Source organism: Takifugu rubripes, chromosome 5 (genome assembly GCF_901000725.2).
Source record: "Takifugu rubripes chromosome 5, fTakRub1.2, whole genome shotgun sequence".
In the NCBI taxonomy this organism is placed as follows: Eukaryota; Metazoa; Chordata; class Actinopteri; order Tetraodontiformes; family Tetraodontidae; genus Takifugu; species Takifugu rubripes.
In genome coordinates this window covers 655,242-675,455 of record NC_042289.1, presented here as the reverse complement: position 1 = coordinate 675,455, position 20,214 = coordinate 655,242, and the positions used below count along the sequence as shown (strand labels likewise).

Below are 20,214 nucleotides of genomic sequence, written 5' to 3'. Positions count from 1 at the left end.
CTGTTGATTGCTGTAGCAGTTGGTAAATAAGGAGGAGGAAAACATCCAAAATTATTCTGTGATCTTGAGAAACAAAAATAATTGATTGGATGGCTTCTAAGCCTTGTACAGTATATAATGATGTGGGAAAAGTATATCAAAGGCCTCACCCTGCTCACTAAGCATAATTAAAATCATTGCAAAAACTCTAACGACCTTTGCATATTTCAAAAGACAGAAATTAACTGAAAAAAATGCAAATATGTGCTATGAAGCTGAAAAAAGCATTTTGTCAATAAAATAGTAAAATATTAAAAAGGAGAAGGCAGAAAAGATGATGTTGATCCCCTTAAAAAATACCAAATTGAGAGAGAGAGAGAGAGAGAGAGAGAGAGATGTTGCTTGACTACCTGTCATCACTGATTTGGTGATTCAGAAGACTTCACCTGTGATATCTGCTATTTTGATTGAAATACTGTTTGGCAATTTTACATGATAATAAGAAACTGCTCTGTAATGCCTCTGGGGGCATGAGGGTCATACTTCTTGGTTTGTTTGGGGTTTTTTAGTAGACAGCTATGAAAAATTACCTTTATATTTTGTGTGAGTTGATTTTACCACAGACTGACACACCACCAATTAATTGTTTTATATAATATATAAATATAAAATTCAACTTAAATATACATTTGTGATGTGGTGTGTGATATTTGATCCATACAATATGTTCACTTCAACACCTGTAACATAGCTGATTAGATGAGTCTACTCTGAACAGTCTCATTCACAGATCATGAATTTGACCATCTCTATCTGTTTGCACAATAGCAAAACAACAGGAGAATTTCCACATAAGATATATTTAGAAACTGAGATTTTTCCCGATGATTTAAGATGGATCTTGAAGTTTCGAACAATCTGTTTCTGTTCTCCCCAAAGTTATTTGTATTCTTCAACTTACAAATGAGTCATCAACATTCCATATTTAGGAGTCAGTATACTTAAGGTGTTCATGTAGAGAAAAAGATTACTATTTTAAGCAACACAACACAAAATTCTACCTTAAAGAGAAGTATTTCTGCCATTTAGTCACATTTGATAAATAAAATCAACATTTAAAACTGACACAGGCCAGATGTCTATGGCTGGCAACTACACAACAAATCTGATATTGCTCAAGCTTCTAGCAGGAGGAAGATCATACAGAGGAACCACAGCACAAAGCCAAAAGGCTAAATGCTACATGGGCAAGCATAAAACTCAGAGGACACATGAATAAACTAAATTAACTCTCTTCCTCGCCCCTCCTGGGTGGTGCCTCCTTCAGACTCAGATCCTCTACCAGAGGCCTGGGAGTCTGAGGGTTCTGCGCAGGATCTTAGCTGTTCCTAGGACTGCGCTCTTCTGGACAGAGATTTCTGATGTGGTTCCTGGTATCTGTTGGAGCATCTACTCAGCTTGGGGGTCACTGCCCCTAGTGTCCCAATCACTACTGGGACCACTCTCACATTCTACTCCTTCAGCCCTTGGTACTTCTCCAGCTTCTCGTGTTCCTTCTTCCTGATGTTGCTATCACTTGGGATTGCTACATCTATCACCACCACTGTCTCCTCGTGTTTATCTACCACCACAATGTCATGCTCATTGGCCACCACCATCTTGTCAGTCTGGATCTGGAAGTCCTGCAAGATCTGGGCCTGCTTGTTCTCCAGCACTTTGGGGGTGTCTCCCACCTGGACCCTGGGACCTCCAGTCCATACTTAGTACAGATGTTCCTGTACACTATGCCAGCCACCTGGTTATGCCGCTCCATGTATGTCTTGCCTGCCAACATCTTGCACCCTGCTGTGATATGCTGGACTGTCTCAGGGGCATCTCCACACAGCCTACATCTGTGGTCTTGTCTACTATGGTAGACCCTGGCCTCTATTGCTCTGGTGTTCAGGGCCTGTTCTTGTGCGGCCATGAGTAGTGCCTCTGTGCTGTCATTCAGTCCGGCCTTTTCCAGCCACTAGTAGGTTTTCTCGATATCAGCCACTTCCTCAATTCATACCATGAAGGCTCCTCCTCCTCCTGGCTGGGCTTTTGTTGCCTGAGGCCTTCACTCAGCATCGGAGGCTTGTTGTTTCCTCCAGGACAGTAGTTCCCTTCCTTTTGCTTCCTCTACAGCGTCAGGACATTGGACTTCTTATTCTTACCATTCAGCTCACTTTTCAGGATCTGTAGGTATCTGGCTGTGGCTGACCTGTTCTTGTGCCTCTGTACTGTCTTTCAGTCTGGCCTTTTCCAGGTATTTGTAACTGTCCTGCACTTTTGTGATGGTTCGTTCAGGTAGTTCAACCCCTCTTCTAGATTACTGCCGTCCCGATGTCTTTGCTGTAGATCTTGGCATGCATCCATGTAACGGAGAGGCTGATGGTTGTTCCACTCCAGAAACTCAGAGCCTCTGTGATGATCTACCTTAGGGATCACAATTTTTGCCTTCTCCTTCTGGAGGAAGGCAAAAATTGGTACTTTGGTTGTTAACATTGGGTAAATTATTTGGGGGTGATCTGCCCATGATTGCCTTGTTCCAGTTGCCAATTTGACATCAGGTGAATTTTTGCTTCTATCATTTATGGTTCTGCTCATTCTGAGGTATAGGAATATAGCATATAGACTTGCCTAAGAGCCCACCTGGATTCAAACCAGTAACATTTTGCACCAAAGGAAGCATCATGAACCACTGAGCTATCCAGACATTTATGACAAATACAAAATATCAAAGAATATGCAAACATGGATTTGGGAGGGCCAGACTTGTTCAGCGGTTATTGCCAGATTTAGAGAGTAAATGGTTTGATTAGCTGCGGTGCTCTGTGGTTGACTACATTTATTACAATTTATTAAAGTGTTAGATGCAATGAGCTGTTGGAAGAGGACTTCATTTTGATTAATTCAAAGATTTGGAATTATCTTTTTTTTTCCCCAAAAAAGACTCAACACATTGAGCTAAAAGAGCCAACTGGCTCCAGAAAATAATGAAAGGTAAAGACAAGACACTTAATTTCTTAATTAGACTTCAGCTGAATCAAAGGCATAGACTTCATTTCAGCTAATCACAGAAACGATTGTCTGACACCTCGGGTGATTCTAAATAGACACTAAAGATCACACTTTGTACAGAGAAGTCAATATTTGGGTGAGAGGAGAATGAGGGGAAGACAAATTAGCAACAATCAATCTTCCCATGAGGCAATTCCAGTCAGCAATCTGCTTCAGGATTCACATTTTCAGTGGTGAGAGAATCACAACATCCCCCCCTGCAAACTGATCAGCACCAGAGGGAATGAGGATAAGAGTAGTGGATAAGAGGCAAATTAGAATTCCATTACTCCACATTATACCTGACAATGCAGGATTAAGCTAATTCTGTCTGTTTAAAGTCTGCAAAGTGTAAGAAAACCCTACAGAAATAGATACAGCATGCGGAAGAGCGGAGCGATGCAGAAGGTTCCCTTCCATGTCTTGTCAATATTCCTGCATTTGAACAGAATTTGGTCAGTTTGCTGTAAATGTTTAGAACACAAATGTGTGATTATCCTTCAAGAAAGGCATCACATATATGTGAATTCTGAATAACGCTTGCCCAATTATTGACTTAATAACAACAAAAAGCAACAAAGCATAGATGGAGACAAAGGACAGATGGCAGAAATTCCACTTCAGTCATTGTGCAGTGAAAATATTTCCGACATTAAACTTTTTAAAACTGCACGTTTGCACAGCTTGAAGGCAATACAACAGTGTATTTAATGCCACTGTGCAATGCCATATTTACTGCAAATGATAAGAATTGCTGTGTGCTACCACATATTTTAATCTGCTCCTAAAAGAAAATAACACGTAAAATAGGGTTTTCTCCCTAGTAGTAGGTATTAAACACTGCAAATTGTCCCATTTATTAAAACTGGTGTATTTATCATCAAGCCATTTAAATGCAACGGGTTGAGTCTTAGGGTGAGATGATTTGCTGAAGACACTCTCCTGTGATGAATTGACATTCCAAACTAGTGTTACAGCAGACCTGGGTGTTCTACTGCTCCTGGGCCCTTTGGCTATTTTAAATCACCTTTACGAGACTAACAAGCTCAGAAATGCAAGAAATAAATTCACAGAGAGCAGCAACAAAAGGATGTGTTATATTTGGCTGGTTGAGCTGCAGAAACAGTCAGGACCAAGCCTTCCAAATTTTAAACAAGGGTACATGTCAAGACAAGCTCAATCATAAGGCAAGAAAGACTATCCTAATCTCTGAAGAAAGATTTATGATTTATGATTTATGATGTCTTGATGAACCAAGCCAAACTAAAATGCACTGAGACAAAAGTGTAGCAAGAACTGGCCCTCTGTGGACTAACAGTTAAGGCTTACAACAGACTAGAGATAGAGCTACATTAATTTGCAAACAAGAAAACCATGCAGCATTACTGGTCTATGTATGTGGTATGAACAGAATGTAAAAAATAGGAAAGAAAACAGCTTCTTAACACTGTAAATGAGAAGAGAAAATGAGTTAATTTAACTTAAGTTATCATGGAAACTGCCTAAACTTTACAATACCTCCTATTTATTAAATGGTTGAGTTATCTGTGTTTTATTTAGCCGTTGATTTTCAGTTTGCTGTTTAGCCCTTATTTTATGCACAGTGGTGTCCTAACAAGAGCCTATCCCAGCAGGTCAAAATACACCTTGAATAAGTCACAAACTGACAGGCTGGCTCACTCACTCACTTTCTATAATGTAAAAATAACAAATGGACATGGTCCAGGACTCTTGCACCAAAACTGTGCAGGCACAGCATAAAACATACAGGCATGGGAAAAACAACAGTAACAGCATGCAGAGACTGGCAGACTGAGGTGACTCTGCTCCTCATTGCACCATTATACAACCCATTCGGAGATTCTGATGATGACAACTAAAACTGTTTAATTTAACTGTGGACGTTCTTATATCCTGTATATGACTGAGAGAAGAAAAATAAAAGGAAATGAGGAAATTCAAATGTTTGTCTGTTTTTTCAAATGAAGTGATTTCATAAATGTAAAGTGTCCAATCATGATACAGACTAATATGTCACAGCTGCGGGCAATCATGCCGGTGAGTCGCCTCGCCCCGCACACCTGTTGTGCATCAGGACTCTAATGAGCTCTCTTCTTAAACCCCGGAGGCACACCTGCTCCCTGCCAGATCGTTATTCGTTCCCGATGACTTTCCAGCGTATTCCTGTTTGCCTGCCTGCCCGGTTCCGACCTTGCCTGTTCCTGACAATTCTGTTTAGCCTGCTCCCCTGTAAACTCTGTCTGCCTTTTGCCCGATCTCGACCTTGCCTGTCCCCGACTATTCTGTTCTGCTCGCTCCCCGGTGTTGTCTGTTTCCGACAATAAAGCGGTGTTCAGCCAATCTCGTGTGTCGTTTGGGTTCTCATCTGGTGTCTGACACTAATAAGGCTTCTAAATAAAATTAAATCCAAATGAACTAACTATCCAAAACTAAATCTGTGGCAAATAGCCTTCAAAATTGTCTGACAAGAAGTGTAACATTTCAGCATTATGTCCCACAGCAGGTGGGCTGCTTTAGGACAGGATTCTGAAAGGTTCTATAGCCTTTACCAAAGATCTTGCATGGACCTCGAATGAGAATGTGAAACAAAGTTCTAATAATCCTAATCCAATTTGACCGAAACAAGGATGATATGAATTGACATGACAAACAGAACTTGACACCTGTGTCTTGTACGTCCCCCATGCATATTTTTTAAAGAGTAAATCAAATGCTATTTGGGCTTTTAGGGTGGGTCCTTGCTTTTTCAGCAGGGGCAGGGACTCCAGGTGCTCAAGCTTGTGTATAGTGGGTGGCAGACCCTTCATCAGAGAGAGATGTAGCATGTCTAGCAGACTATCATTCTTGTCACGCACAGGCATGCATTCCTTACATACTCACATCTGCACACACATTATACATGCATGTTCAGCACACTTAGCACACATTTGAATTTGTGAATTACATTATATGCATGTTGTCTGTGTGGCATGTGGGTTTACCTGTTGGGAATTTATTTCCATTTTTAGGAATTTATTATCCTTAAAAATGTGTCAGCTGAAAGGAACATTTTATGTCACAACCACTATTTTTACCTTTGAAAGTCAAAGGTACAAAGGCCACAGAAATATAGAGAGGAAAGATGTTGAGTCCTTCTGACTGTGACGAGAGTCAGAGCAAAAACAAAGCTATGTTTGTATCCACCAGAGGCCTGACTTCCTCAAAAAAGAATGCAGTATACAACCTGTCTGGTTGCATCCAGTCACACCTGTCACAGCCTGTGGTCACTTTCACAGCAAATACAATCAAGGACAACATGCCACATAAACTGCCTATGAGGTTTTCAACAGTATTTGACAGACACACTGTCAATTTAAATCATGTAACTTTATCTTCTTGACCATTTTATTTATTTTAGGGTCACGGGGAGGGTGTGTGTAGGGACGAAGGCAGGGTCCACCCCTGGATGGGGTTTCAGGTCGCATGTGAGCATTTGTAGGTTCGGTATTTTGCTCAAGGGTACTTCGGTAATGCTCTGAAGGTGTTCTGGCACCTTCCCCCTACTGCCAGAACACCCTCCATGTTTTATCCAGACTGGGGCTTGAACCTGGAACCCTCCACTTTGCAACCCAGTTCCCACTGCAATGTAACTTAATTTAAAAAAATGTAGTCTTCGTATAAATAGTCCTCACAACTCACACCTCTTACAACACTAGCATACTGAACAAAAGGGGAACACAGACATATAGCTGTTGCTTTCCTATAGTTAATAACACTGGAATCCTATCTCTCCTTTAGTTGGCAATAAAATAAAATGCAATAAAATTTTTACTGTGTTTCATATCAGTTTCTTGCGAGATCAGTTTTGCCAAACATGAAATGTTTTGTGAGCATTAGTGGTATGACGTCATCGCGATGAGTGTATGATTTCATCAACAGTGATTAATTTAGTAGCGTCTCATCTCGGAACAACTTCAGCTGATGAATTTAATATGTTTGGAGGGTCCGCGGCTCTCACAACAGTCTACATCCGCAATGGTTTTAAGAAAGTGAAGAACCCAAAATATGCCGAATATCCCGAAGTTACATCTTCGGTAAGGTCATGTTTAGCTGGTTATTTTTCAGTGTGAATGCAATGTGAACACTTTCAATGAAAAAGTACAATTTTCCTTAAAATTATGTGAATCTTTTCACTTCAATATCATGAATCCAAATCAAAGCAGTGCCAGTGCTGACCTGAATAAAGCCGCTCTTATAGTCCTTGTCAGCGCTTCATGTCAGCCATCACTAGGAGTCTTCCAGCATACTCTGCCTAAATTTGCTGTCACAGGGAAATTTCATGACAGCACACACAATCTCACAAGTCACACAATGACATTATTGGGACTTCTGATTGGACAATCCAACACATTTACTGCAGCTACCTAACTGTCACTGTAGAACTGCAAAATCCCAACAGCCTAATATTTAAAACTGAAAAAAGGTCAACGTGAGGCTTCAGTCTAAATTTAGTATCTTGAGTCAAAAATGAGAGGAGATTAAAAAAGAACAATGTTTTTGCACTGCACCATCTGTCTTGCTGTCTCCACATCCTGTTACAAATGTTTTGGCAGGAGAAGAAGACAATTCATACATGGCTGATCTCTTTTCTATGGGTTCAGGAGTTTAAGACCCATAAATCATACAAATGATCGGCCTATAAGGACTTTATTCTGACACTGCTAAAGTTTAAATTTGTCATTTGTGAAGTATGTATTATAGGTCATGTCTAATTTGAAGAGCAAATTATTTTTAGCACATCACTAAAGGAAATGTTTGCTCAAGCATGTGTTATCTCTGGCCATGTACAAAGAAAGTATGTCACAATTAATTCTGAATAATTTAATTAATATAAAATTTGGAACAAATCCCACCTCTTAATAGATGCAAAGTCATCCACTGCTTCTACATAACCCTTCTACAAACCCAGCTGTAAAGACAATAAACCTACAGTGCATACACTTTCCTTTTCCAGAAGTAGAATAGGTGATAAAAAGTTATTCATCTAGCCCCTTACCCTCATCCAAACATTTATTTCATTTTTCTTCATCCTTTCTCGAGCTCACTGTCCATTCATATTACATTTTTCCATAATCCTGCTAACAAATACAGTTCTGAAAGTAAGGGTGTGATTTAAGGTGCCCACTAGAGTGGTCACTAAAGAGCTAGAACCACATGCAGAGAACAATTGATACAAAATAAAGCTTCACACTTCATACACATACAAGCAGACCTTCAATAGCATGTGAGCGCTGCAACCGTTAAACATCACAACCATTCAACTTTACTTAGATTAAAGACTGGAAGCTGCAGAGCAGAAATGTCATTATCATTATGTCACACCGATACCTATTGAGATGTATTATGGCTGCACACTACAAAGGAAATGTTTTATAACATAACATATATAACACAACATATTTAAAGGCTGCAACAGCTTTCTTAAAGTATGAAATACTGTGTACTGCATATTCACATGTGTCAAACATCCAGAGACAAATCATGTGGCTATATAACAACAACATGTGTTAATATTTGGAGATGGTGTGTATATTGAAAAGAGCTGTTCCTGATTATCTAATTCATCATTGTGGCAACTCCCACCACACTGTATACACTACAACAATGTTCACTACAACCACTACAACTATAAGCATATGTTAAATGTTAAATAATTTACTCATGCAAAAACCCAATAGAGATAATACTGTATGTTTCAAATCTATGGAAAGTAAACAGAGGTTTTTTTTAAATGCATAAGTAGAATTGTTCTGAGCTATATACACAGTTGCATATATTACATGTTTTAACGCAGCCCTAAGTAGTGACTTTGCCATAAAAATATTTAGCGTACTGCATTTAGTTGTTGTTATCTGTCTATATTAAATTATGTCCATGAACTACATACTGACACAATTTTGCTGAAGGATTTCTAGGAATTTCTGCAAAATAAAAATCTCCACAGGCAAAAAGTTAATGAAGAAATGTGATGTAATCTAGAAAATGCAACATGTAACTTTATTGGCTGACTATATCTCACCTACCTGGTCTTAATGGTGGGGTTCATCCTCAGAGGGAACAGTCCTAGGTCGATGACACGGCTGTCTGGATTAAACTCTAAGGCTCCTGAGACATAAATGAGAAAGTAGTCCCAGAGTTCTGGTAACTTATTGTGGGAGAGAATCATGAAGGAATCTTTGGGGTTGACATCCAGAGAGGGAGCACACAATGGTATCGTAACACATCCCTTCAAGCTGCCTTTAAGTGTCATCTGCCTGCGCAAACCCCTGCAGTCATGTCAGGCACCACCTGATGGACCCCTGCTCTCTCCACAAAATGTCTCCATGGAATTCAACACTACATACAGATGTATTTTAAAGTTTTGCTTGGATAAGAGTCACCGACGCAGTATAATACTGATCTGGTTTAGTTCATGCTAAATATAAGTCAATGTTTTTTGTATATACATATACCTATATATACATATACCTATGTTTGTTTGCGTGTGTTTAGACAGACAGACAGACAGACAGACAGACAGACAGACAGACAGACAGACTACAGAAAATCCAAGACGACTGAGGAAAAGTTTTGACAGTTTTAATATCATTTTGCCAATCCAGCGTGTGAGTTATGCTCCTTTTCCTACCAGACTAATCATGTCATGTTGAAATCGAAAAGGAAATAATCTTGAAATACCTATCTCACAAGTGTGTTACTAATTATGACCATTACGTTTTCTTATTTTTTTTTAATTATCCTGGGAGCTAAACATAAATAATACCACTAGTGTGTGTGTGTGTGTGTGTGTGTGTGTGTGTGTGTGTGTGTGTGTGAGAGAGAGAGAGAGAGAGAGAGAGAGAGAGAGAGAGATAGAGAGAGAGCGATTTGGTTTAGTATGATGGCACTAACACGAGTAAAGGGCAACTTAAACGTACCAGTAAATGAGCGACAGGCCGTCGAAGCGCTCCAGCTCTCTCCCGCGCTGTTTCAGCAGCGACATATTATCCAGAGGTGGTCGGTGATGTTGTCCCCCTGCAGCTCTCTGCAGCGTGAAGTTTTAGAGCAGGAGCAAAGTGGCACCCTCCCAACAACGCATCACTTTAACATCAAGGATGTTAAACATCAGGGATGTTAAAGTGCTGCTGAGACTAAACGCACGGTGTCCGTCCTGTTTCTCTGCACGTTCAGTTCAGAGACAGCAGCGTTGCTCGGAGACCTGAGATGCGGAGATCCGCTTCTAATCTCAGACACGTGGGTTTGTTTTCGTTCTGACTGACCTCGGAGCATCTGTTTGACAAATTTCTCTATGGTTCACCGAAAGAGCTTCTGTCAGCTACCTTGGCTCAGATTGATAAAAAAAAAAAAAAAAAAAAAAACAGCAACCACCTTATTGATTTAGTTGAATCTGCTGCGTTCAAGACCTAGTTAATAAAACGTCGGAATCGGTGTTTGGACGAACTGCACAGTTTTATTACAAATGACAAGTGATTTCAGTGAAATAACCATTAGTTCTTAAAAATTATCGGAGATTTAGCAACAAGGAAAAGCAAATAATAATGCTACTCTTCTATAAGTGTTCCTGTCTAATAAATCTGCATTTCCACAAAGAAGTACAGTTTTGTGTGGTTAAGTGTTTATGCATGTATTTCTATTTCTTTTATCATACATATCAGACTAGGCTATCATCTCCTTTGGCCTTAATCTACACAATGCAACCAAGAGAGGAAGATAATACCTTAGGTCCTAACATGTACTAATCCTTTGCAAATCAATCCGCAATGTATGTAGCTCCACCCATTTCATGTCATAACACATACCAGTGTAAAAAGCATGCATCATTTAGTTCTGTACCCTTACATACATTTGATGATGGTATTGCAGATAGTCTTACCAAACTGATCAAAACCAATTTTAGTTTTAGAAACTGTCTGGCTGGGTCATATCCCTGACAGGCCCCAGTGGATTCCAGAATCACCACTGCATATGATCACCTGATTGTTTTTACTGACCAGTGTATATATTAAGACCTATATAAAGTAGAGAAGAAGGCTATCAAGTCATGTCCCCCCATCATCCAGGTGGAAGACAACTCAATTCAACATTTTTGTTACAATTGCTGGGCTTTTGTGAAAGTTGATATTTTATGCCATTCAGTTTAGCACAGCAACAAATCAGGCAAGTGGAGGATTGGTGTGGAGAGGATTAGTGAGGAAAGAGTCTGAACTCTGAGGGCAGAGCACTCCACAGGTGTGGCTGAAGAACTTAAAACTATAGTGCTTTATAATGCTGCAGCCTCACATTGGTATGTGTGGCTAAATTAAGAATTACACTTTTCCTCCCTTCTTTCTATTAACCAACACATACTTATACGTACACAATTGCAACATAATGTGAGGTCCTGTCATGCAACTTTGTTCATGATGGCTGACCCAGTTCACGGAAGCAGACAGAGGAGATGGCTGTGATTTTTACCCGACACAGCTTTGTCCTGTTGTGTAACCAAGCTGAAACCCTGTAGGGCAGCTGCTGGTGTCCTTTGAGGACACCATCAGGAAATCAACCTGGCCCAGCTCAGAGAGCCGCCAGGGGAGGGTGTCTAATGTCCAGTACAAAGCCCAGCATTTGTCTTTTAATTCTTTTTTAAGCAGTCTTTTCAAAGTAGGTTTTTGTGTGGATATGAATATGATGAATTTTAACAATGTCATATATACAGCATAATATGAAATTCATATATTTACAATGTAACTCTATTTTTATTTGCATTTTTTTGAGGGTTGCGGGTGTGGACAATCTTGATTGTAACAGATACTGTTTCTTTAAAAATAAAATTGAACTGAATTTAATGTGCACTTGCTGTATGTGTAGAAAAAATTGTTTCCCTGTTGGGTTTTTTTCTTTCATTTGTTTTTAAGTAAAGAAGTTCTCAGTTACTATTTGTGGTCGAGACAGACTGGTTAAGTTGGTTAACCCAAAACTTTCAGGAGATTCCTCCAGCCATTTATCCTACCATCAATAGTTGAGAATTTACAGGTAATCTTTATTACGTCAACACCTTATTCAATAAAGTTTCTCTTGCTTCACTCTATCTTATTGGATTTTGTTCTTGTTTCTGTTTTTTCTGGGTATTTTTGGCAACCCTCACAGACAGACAGTCTGGATTTAACAAAACATATGCATCTCTTCATTCTGTCTACACGCCACTCTCCTTTCAGATTAATCCCACAGTGGAGACCTGAGGTTAACGAGCCAGTTCTTATGCTAGGATTTAAGATTGCAGCAGATAAGATTAGGGACAGACTGCTAATCCAGTCATGTCAAAGACGTCAATCCGTCAAACCTCACCTCCACTGTAAATGGCTGTAATTACTATAGATGAGTATGAAAGCCATGACGGGACACTTGCACAGCATGAAATAAGGTCAGGCTCATTATCTGGGAGGACTGGTATGTGACGTATCCTTTATAAAGTGTTTTGACATGGTTTACCAATATCATTAACACACAATAATGCTACATGGGAAACCTTTGGGTGAATAGATATGATTTTATAATGTGCTTTTGAAGGCCAAGTGTTCTTCTTCATCTTTCTAAATTACCTAAAATTGGGAGTAGAACAGAACATTTAATTTAAAAAAAAGTTACATGTGAAATAAAAAAATAATACTTGTTTTAATTTTAATTGTTACAGAGAGGAAGCATTAAAAAAAATATTTAGCGCAACTTGGTAGAAATAGCTTTGAACAATAGTTAGATTTTAATTTGAGTGGTAACTTTAATATGCTTTAGCTCACCATCAATTCTATTTTTTAAAGAATCTTTTTTTTAATGTAAAGCTTTAAAAAGTATCTATATGTGGAACCAAAGAGTGTTTTCCACTTCATAAACTCGGTGAACCTCGGTCATCATACATATTGAACAGGATTACTTTTAATCAGCTTTAGTATGAAGCGTATTAGACTTGCAGGTGGTTAGACACCCCTGCTTTATAGCTCTGCCCAGTTTGTTCCATTAAAATAGCCTGATTTATTGGTAATATCACAATTCCAATTACATGATTGCACAAAATACTATTTTATGTTCTCTCTCAAAGGCAGCCTTAACCGCTGCCCAAAATCCCTCACAATGGGCGGGTACCATGGATCAAATCAATGGTCAATCGTCATGGAAACAGCAGCCTCAGCCATAACCGCAAGAAAACACTAAACACTACACACTAAACGTGACACATTCAAGTCAACACCCGATATACACCCTCTGAGAGATGACCTTGGCTGCAAGTTCCTGAGCACATCATAACCACAACTACTTGGTCTTGACATGGTCATCTTTTCTAATTACATCAAGCAGGTCATCAAAGTAGAGCGTAGCTGACAAGGCAGAAGAGCACAAGCACAATAGGTACCAGGAGCTGTCAGAGCAGTGCAGGGGTGGGAAACACCCACTATCCACGTTCCACATGGAAGCAGTCAATTACAGGAAGGTCACTTTAAGTTTCGACAAAACTGGCCCAGTCTAAGGAGAAGGAACTCATAAAAAATGCTACAGAGAGAGTCGCCAGGTGGTTCTGGATACAGAAGGAGGCTCCATGGTCAACATACTAGAGGGATACAAGCTCAGCCCTGAGCAGACCAGACCTGCTCGCAGTGATGCTCAAGAGGCCAAAAACATCTGATGGCAGGATCTCTTGGTGATGATGCATCCCAGCACATCTACATTATGTAATTTAAAGAGGAACAATCACAAGACTCAAAGTGTATTTTCCTTGTTTCTTAGTTGTATTGCAAGTGGTAACGCTTAGCCATCTTCTCTGCCATTCTATAGTGGCCTGTGTGGTCCACAAACCAATATATCCCCTTCTTGAAAAATATAATATCTTTTCAAATTCTTAATGCACGAGGAGGTTAAATAGACATTAGAATTGTAACGTTCATCATCTTTTATTGTCAGTGAACTGTTGCTGTAATGGACATTTCTGTGGATGGCTGAAGCTTTTTGAGATTTAGTACTGCAGTAAAACACTGAAAATAATTCGTTATTCTTTACATACATTTAAAAAATAATTCTCCTGAAAGTTTTTCTTCAGTAAAGCAAAGGAGTGTTTTTTGCCTCATATATTTTAGTACCAGTATAGTATAGTATAGTATAGTATAGTATAGTATAGTATAGTATAGTATAGTATAGTAAATCTTGATCACACTGCAATAAAAGCTTGGATTTTACTTTATTTCTTTTTCTTAAACTCACTCACACAGCATGTGACTGCTAACCAGTCAACCATTTTGCCAACCCTATAGTCTACAGCAAGCAGATCTTAAAATCACAGTGGAATGTGTTGTGACGGTATGTTCTCTGGAGTTGATTCATTTCAATGACTCCACCTTTGTCAAATTACGGACTGCTTTTAATCTTGTGAAATGTTGGCTCATTGAACCTAGACATGTTTTAAATGAGACCGAAGCTAAACTAAGATTTTTGTCCACTGGTAGAAAATCTAACCTCGAACTGCTTTTGTTTTTACTGAAATTAACAATCTAGATGTCAAACTAAATAAGTTGCCAGCTTTTCTTAAGAGCCACACCAGCGAGCTGAAAAAGAATAATACAGGTTGGTGATATATGGATGTGCAGCGCCCTCTTTTGGATAACCTTAAAGCAGTAGAAAGCAATAGGAACTCGACAACCCTAGTTTAGGAGGATAAAGGAAACTCTCTTAACACCCATTTATTAAAAATATATATATTGAAAAGGTAAAAGGAAAGAAAGAAAGTAAACACCAAATAGCAAAGTATGTAAACAAGTATAGCGAACACTGAGAAAATTTAAAAAAGAACAATTAGTTGTAGGGAGCTGCTACTGCTGGCTGCCGCCTGGGACAGCGCCATTTTACTTTTAATGAAACAACAGCTCAAAAATTCTACTAGAAGTCTATAAAATACTGGTTAAAAGTAGTTTGTTACTCACAAAAGTAAGTGTGTGTAGGAAGTGGGGAAATTGCAGCATGGTATGATAAAATGAATATCAGTTAGAATAAATGTACAGACACTCTAGCTAATCTGACTTTGGTTGTGCATCAGCCACAGTGTGACTCAACAATGTTCATCCTCGCCTCTCTAAATGTTAGGTCTCTTGGGATAATCACTTAAAATTCATTGAGAAAAATTAGATTTTATGTTTTCAACAGAAACTTGGTAAACTGACAACCATATTGCAACAGTAAAGCCACTCAGTATACCAATGCAGACAGTTGTCATATGGGAACTTCAACTCTTTTAAACATGTGACCTTTAAGTGAACTTTTCCTGTTGTGCAATATTAGTAATGATCAACAGCCCTCCACACATAATAAGGGACACATTTTAGACTGCAAGGTCAACAGACTTCTGAGGTTATGGTGTGTGATGTTGCTCTTTCCAATTCTGACTGTGTTTCATTTAATGTCTGCACCTCAGCTGAATGCTAAAAGACAGAAAATGTCATACTGATGAAAACATTTGCACACCCTTCACTCATTCATCCACGCACCAGCTATAACTTCAGCTTCTGTGAATGACCTTTTAGATCATTTCAGCTCTAAAGCAATAAACATCATTGATGCCACAGCCCGTCAGTGACAAAGTTGTCTGTGGTAGGAGAAAAAGAGGAATGTTACTTTGGTTCAGTGGTTCAGTATGAGACTGCAGACAGTCCCAAGGCAAGAGGGGAAAAACTAAAATCCATGTTCATTATGACATCTATAGAGAGAAACACAATGTCTATAAATTCAAACTAAAAAGGCACAATTTTACTTTGAGATTATCATCAAACACAGCGACATGCACACATTGTGTTTGCTGTCGTGGTCAGGCTGACTAGTGCAATGATTTTGCATTCTATTTAACCCAGAAAAATAAAAATCAGACAACAGGATAATAACTCCGGTGCCTCCACACACACAAAAAAAATTGGCTAACTTGTACACTTTCTACTTCTAGATTCTACAACTCAAAAAGACATATTCCGATATATTAGGCCTACTACCTGCAACCTTGTCACAATACTCACAACCTTTTTAAAACTCTGTTTAACCATATAGCACCATATAAACCTTTTCAAAAGAGCACGACTATAGTGATTATAGATCCATATCAAACCTACCTTTTTTAAGTAAGATAATTGAAAAGGCAATTTTTATTCAACTTTATGGGACAATCACTTTAATGTTTTTCAGTCTGGATTTAGGTCAAACCACAGTGCCAAGGCTGGACTTATTATAGCAGAGAATGATATTTATGTGACTCATTTAGAGATTCAGTCTTGGTGTTAGTGGCTCTTCTGTCTGCATTTGATACAGGTGATTCTAACATACTGCTGGACTTGAAAAATTGATGGGAATTTCTGGCAGTACATTAAACTGGTTGAAATCTTACTTGCATAACGTGGGGCCACTGTGTGTCAATTCGCAATTAAGAATCTGAGCATATGAAAATCACCTGGCTTAGGGCTAGGGGTTATGGTTATGGTTATGGTTATGGTTATGGTTATGGTTAGGGTTAGGGCTAGGGGTTAGGGTTATGGTTATGGTTAGGGTTGTTGCATTTGTTGTCAGCAGGCTGGATTATTGTAAGTGTGTTAGCAGGTCTTAATAAAAAAAAAAGACGGGTGCAGCTCATCCAGAATGCCACAGCCAGCAACACAAAAAGGGTGGAACTTATTACACCTTTGCTTAAATCACTGCAATGGCTACCTGTGTGTCAAAGAATTGACTTCAAAATCTCACTATTTGTCCATAAAGCAATGAAAGATCTCGGGCCTAAATACATTAATATTAACTATGAAACATCCACACCCCTCAGCTGAGGGTTGGTCATGGCTCCCAGAGTCACAAACTAAAAAGGTGAAGCAGTAAAGTGAACAAACTTCCTGAATGCCTGACTGCTCTCGCACTCAATTCGCTTAAATGAAGCCTTAAACTTTATTCACACAAGCCTTCCAATAGATTTAATATTATGTCATTTTATACATTTTTAAAATTTGAATTCAAACCTCATTTGGCCATTCCTTCATACTAGGTAATAATGTGCATGTTATCATTTTGTTGTGAGTGGTTGCAGCTCTGGTTGTGAATAGAAGAGGTGTATCCTCTGGGATTACCATGTTTATTTTAAAGTATAGGACACTCCTGTCATTCAGACGCTCAAACACACACCCTTTATCTGCTGCACAACTGCTGAAACAATTTTGCAGTCAGAAAAACTGCCTTCTATCGACATTTCACACACTTTCCTACAATGTTCCTAAATTGGCACCAGTAAAGTAAATTACAAGAAAGTTTATTTAGAAGAAACTTTCTATAGTTAGTTGCCAGAACGCGTTCAGCGCACTGCCATGGCACCCTTGAGCAAGGTACTGAACCCCCAAATGCTCACATAGGGCCCTCTGATGAGCATATGTAGTCACATCCAAGGGAGTCTTTTTTGCTGTTTTAATTTTCCTGTTTTTGTCCTTGTGTACATTGGGACTACATGGGCATTTCATCCTTTTACAAGAACCGGATGCATGTATTCCTTCACCATCACACATTCTCCTAGAAATTAATAGAAAACACTGAACGCAATTTAAAATCATTAATAATCATTTGTCCCTCTTAGCAGGATACCCCTTCCATACCATCATGCTCTTACCACCTGCTTGCTGCACTCATCAGAAAAAAGAAAGCAGGTCAGTTCAAAAAGCTTAGACAAATAATTACATTATTTTTGCACTGTATTAAATTTTCCACCTTTTTTGAGATCTACTCACTATAAATTCTCTCACACATTTTGTCACCTCAGACCTAGCCACTATTAGGCAACACCCTAAGCAACAATGCAACTAAGGCTGCTTGTGTCATACCTGCCATACCTGTAGAGCACTCATCTTTCTCAGGTAATAGTGCTGTGGTGACAGCAAGACACACCTTAAGTCTATCAAGGTTACACCTCCATGGGGAATGTGGACTATGGTCTTAGCATGCGCATGAATGCGTTGCTCTGTTTCCTCCACAGCATACCTCACATTCATCTATGTAGTTTCACTACAACTTTTTCGCTACAACCTGTTAATGTGGGAGTTTTCACCCTCCTGTGGTTAATGAAGACAACTTTCAAACTAACATATGAATGTGAGGGAAAAAATCTGGTCAATCAATAACTTTGAGACTTTAAACATATAAAAATGTCATTGTCTTGTTTGTTGCAGGGCAGATTAATATACAACCTTAAAATCTACCTGTAGGTTTAGAAGTTGGAAGAGATGGAGCTAATAGAACCATCTGGAAGAATTCGAAAGATGTGTGAAGTCTTCCATCACAGTTAATTGTCTGTGTTTGTGTGTAATGGTTGTTTGTTTGTTTTTGTTTAGCTCACTGTTGAATCAGCATTCATTTAGGAAGTATGAAAACTGAAATCTTCAGTTCAGTCTGGCAACACATCACAGGAGAGAAAAGTGAATTGATAAAAAAGAGAGGTTAACAGCACACATACAGCGTAACACAACACTAGTGTCAATATTGTTGACTTGTGGAGTAAAGAAAACAAGACAGTATCAGCCAACTGTAGACACTTTAGGATCAGTCACCTATAACCACTCGAATAACCTTCAGTGAGAGCGAGATTATTGTAGTATGTGTAACACTGTAGTAGTAATTGGAAAGAGGTTATGCCCAAAGCAATACAGCCACCAAAGGAAAGGTATTCACTAGAATTTCAAGTAGACCATATAAAATAGGAGGGGGGAAAATCATAGTTTTTTCATCAACACTGTTTTCTTCTTTGGTTTCTTTTACTCCCTGTTACCTGTTACCAAATATGAATGGTGTAGTAAAAAGAGGCCCAGAGAAAATGCAAACTTTGCCTAGGTGAGGCATTATTAGAACATTATTTGTGTCCAATCGCCTGAAATGTAGTGTGACAATAAAGTTGTATTTTATAGAATGAATTTTTGATACAGTACAGTACAACATAGTCTTTGAACTTGTCCTGTAATTATCTACTCCCTTATTAACATCCTACGTTACTTCTTTTGGGTGATTCATGTTCACACTCACCTGAGAATGCTGCTGTACCAGCTCAACTGCATAGCCAGGGCAGTCTGTAGACTACACCCTCCTGCTGCTTTCTCTTTTATCACAGACCACTTCAGTCACTTAAACACTACCTAAAGAGCTGTATTTCAGCTTTAATGTGGAGATAGAGTTGTGTGTCAGATCCTGTAATCACTTTCTGTTTAACATGCTTGTAAGAGTCCGTTAGTTGAAAAGAGTTACATGGTGTTGGCTGTATGGAGAGAATCAACAAACAACTGTAAGAATATTATGACATAAAAGATGTTCATGTTTCGCATGAATACATGCTAAAATGCTTTCAAATGCATTTTACAACTTAGAATGTATAAGAGATAATGCATTGTCTCTGTTGCAGGTGTGTGCGTGTGCATTTATCCTCACGGAGTATAAAGGCCCAGTTTAACCTGTCTGGTCTTTGTATTACTTAGACAATGTAGGAAAAATAAACCAAACAAAGATAAATAAGTATCATTCATTTGTCATTAAAATTATAGTGTAAAAATTATTTAGATCACATATCAGTATAATACAAATGAGAATGATAATATATATGAATAGAATAATATAGAAGCTGAAATGATGTGATTATATACTACCCAACAACAGGAAAAAAGCATCTAAGCTTTTGGGTTAGGTTAGGTATTTGGACTAGGATATTTCAATTTACTTAAAGGTATAATTAGAATTAATAAGTAATACTTAAAACAATATTAGTACAAAAAACATGGGGATTTCAACCACACAGATCACTAGTCTCTAATGCCCAAACTATACTAGCATGTGGGCTTTCCAAGAACACACTGGATCACCATCACAACCTGCAAATGAGCATGCAAGGCCTCCTCCCAACCCCACTTGGGTTTCTCAGACCAAATTTTGAGACCTGCATACAGACCCAGAGTGCCAGACCTGAATTTGACAGAAAAAGAGGTACTTGTGTGGCCAGAGATGGTCTCCAATGCTTTGAAGGACTGTTTCAATAAGGCAGACTGCGCCATGGGTGCATCATCACAGCATGGTGAGCATGGT

General features: G+C 38.8%; 1 protein-coding gene across 4 annotated transcripts in view; it reads right to left on the bottom strand.

Moving 5' to 3' along the window:
* The window catches only part of LOC105416408 (syntaxin-binding protein 4), a 46,951-nt gene extending 36,512 nt beyond the window's left edge, over positions 1-10,439 (bottom strand). Inside the window, exons 1-2 of one of the 4 annotated variants that reach the window (XM_029836482.1) lie at positions 10,041-10,436; positions 9,147-9,228 (exon numbers count right to left, since the gene is read on the bottom strand). In XM_029836482.1, the coding sequence (XP_029692342.1) occupies positions 9,147-9,169 (23 nt within the window). In that variant the 5' untranslated portion in view covers positions 9,170-9,228; positions 10,041-10,436. Of the gene's footprint in view, positions 1-9,146; positions 9,229-10,040 lie in introns of all 4 variants that reach the window. The other 3 variants (XM_029836479.1, XM_029836481.1, XM_029836478.1) reach the window with 3 other exon arrangements.
* Positions 10,440-20,214: the final 9,775 nt, after the last annotated feature.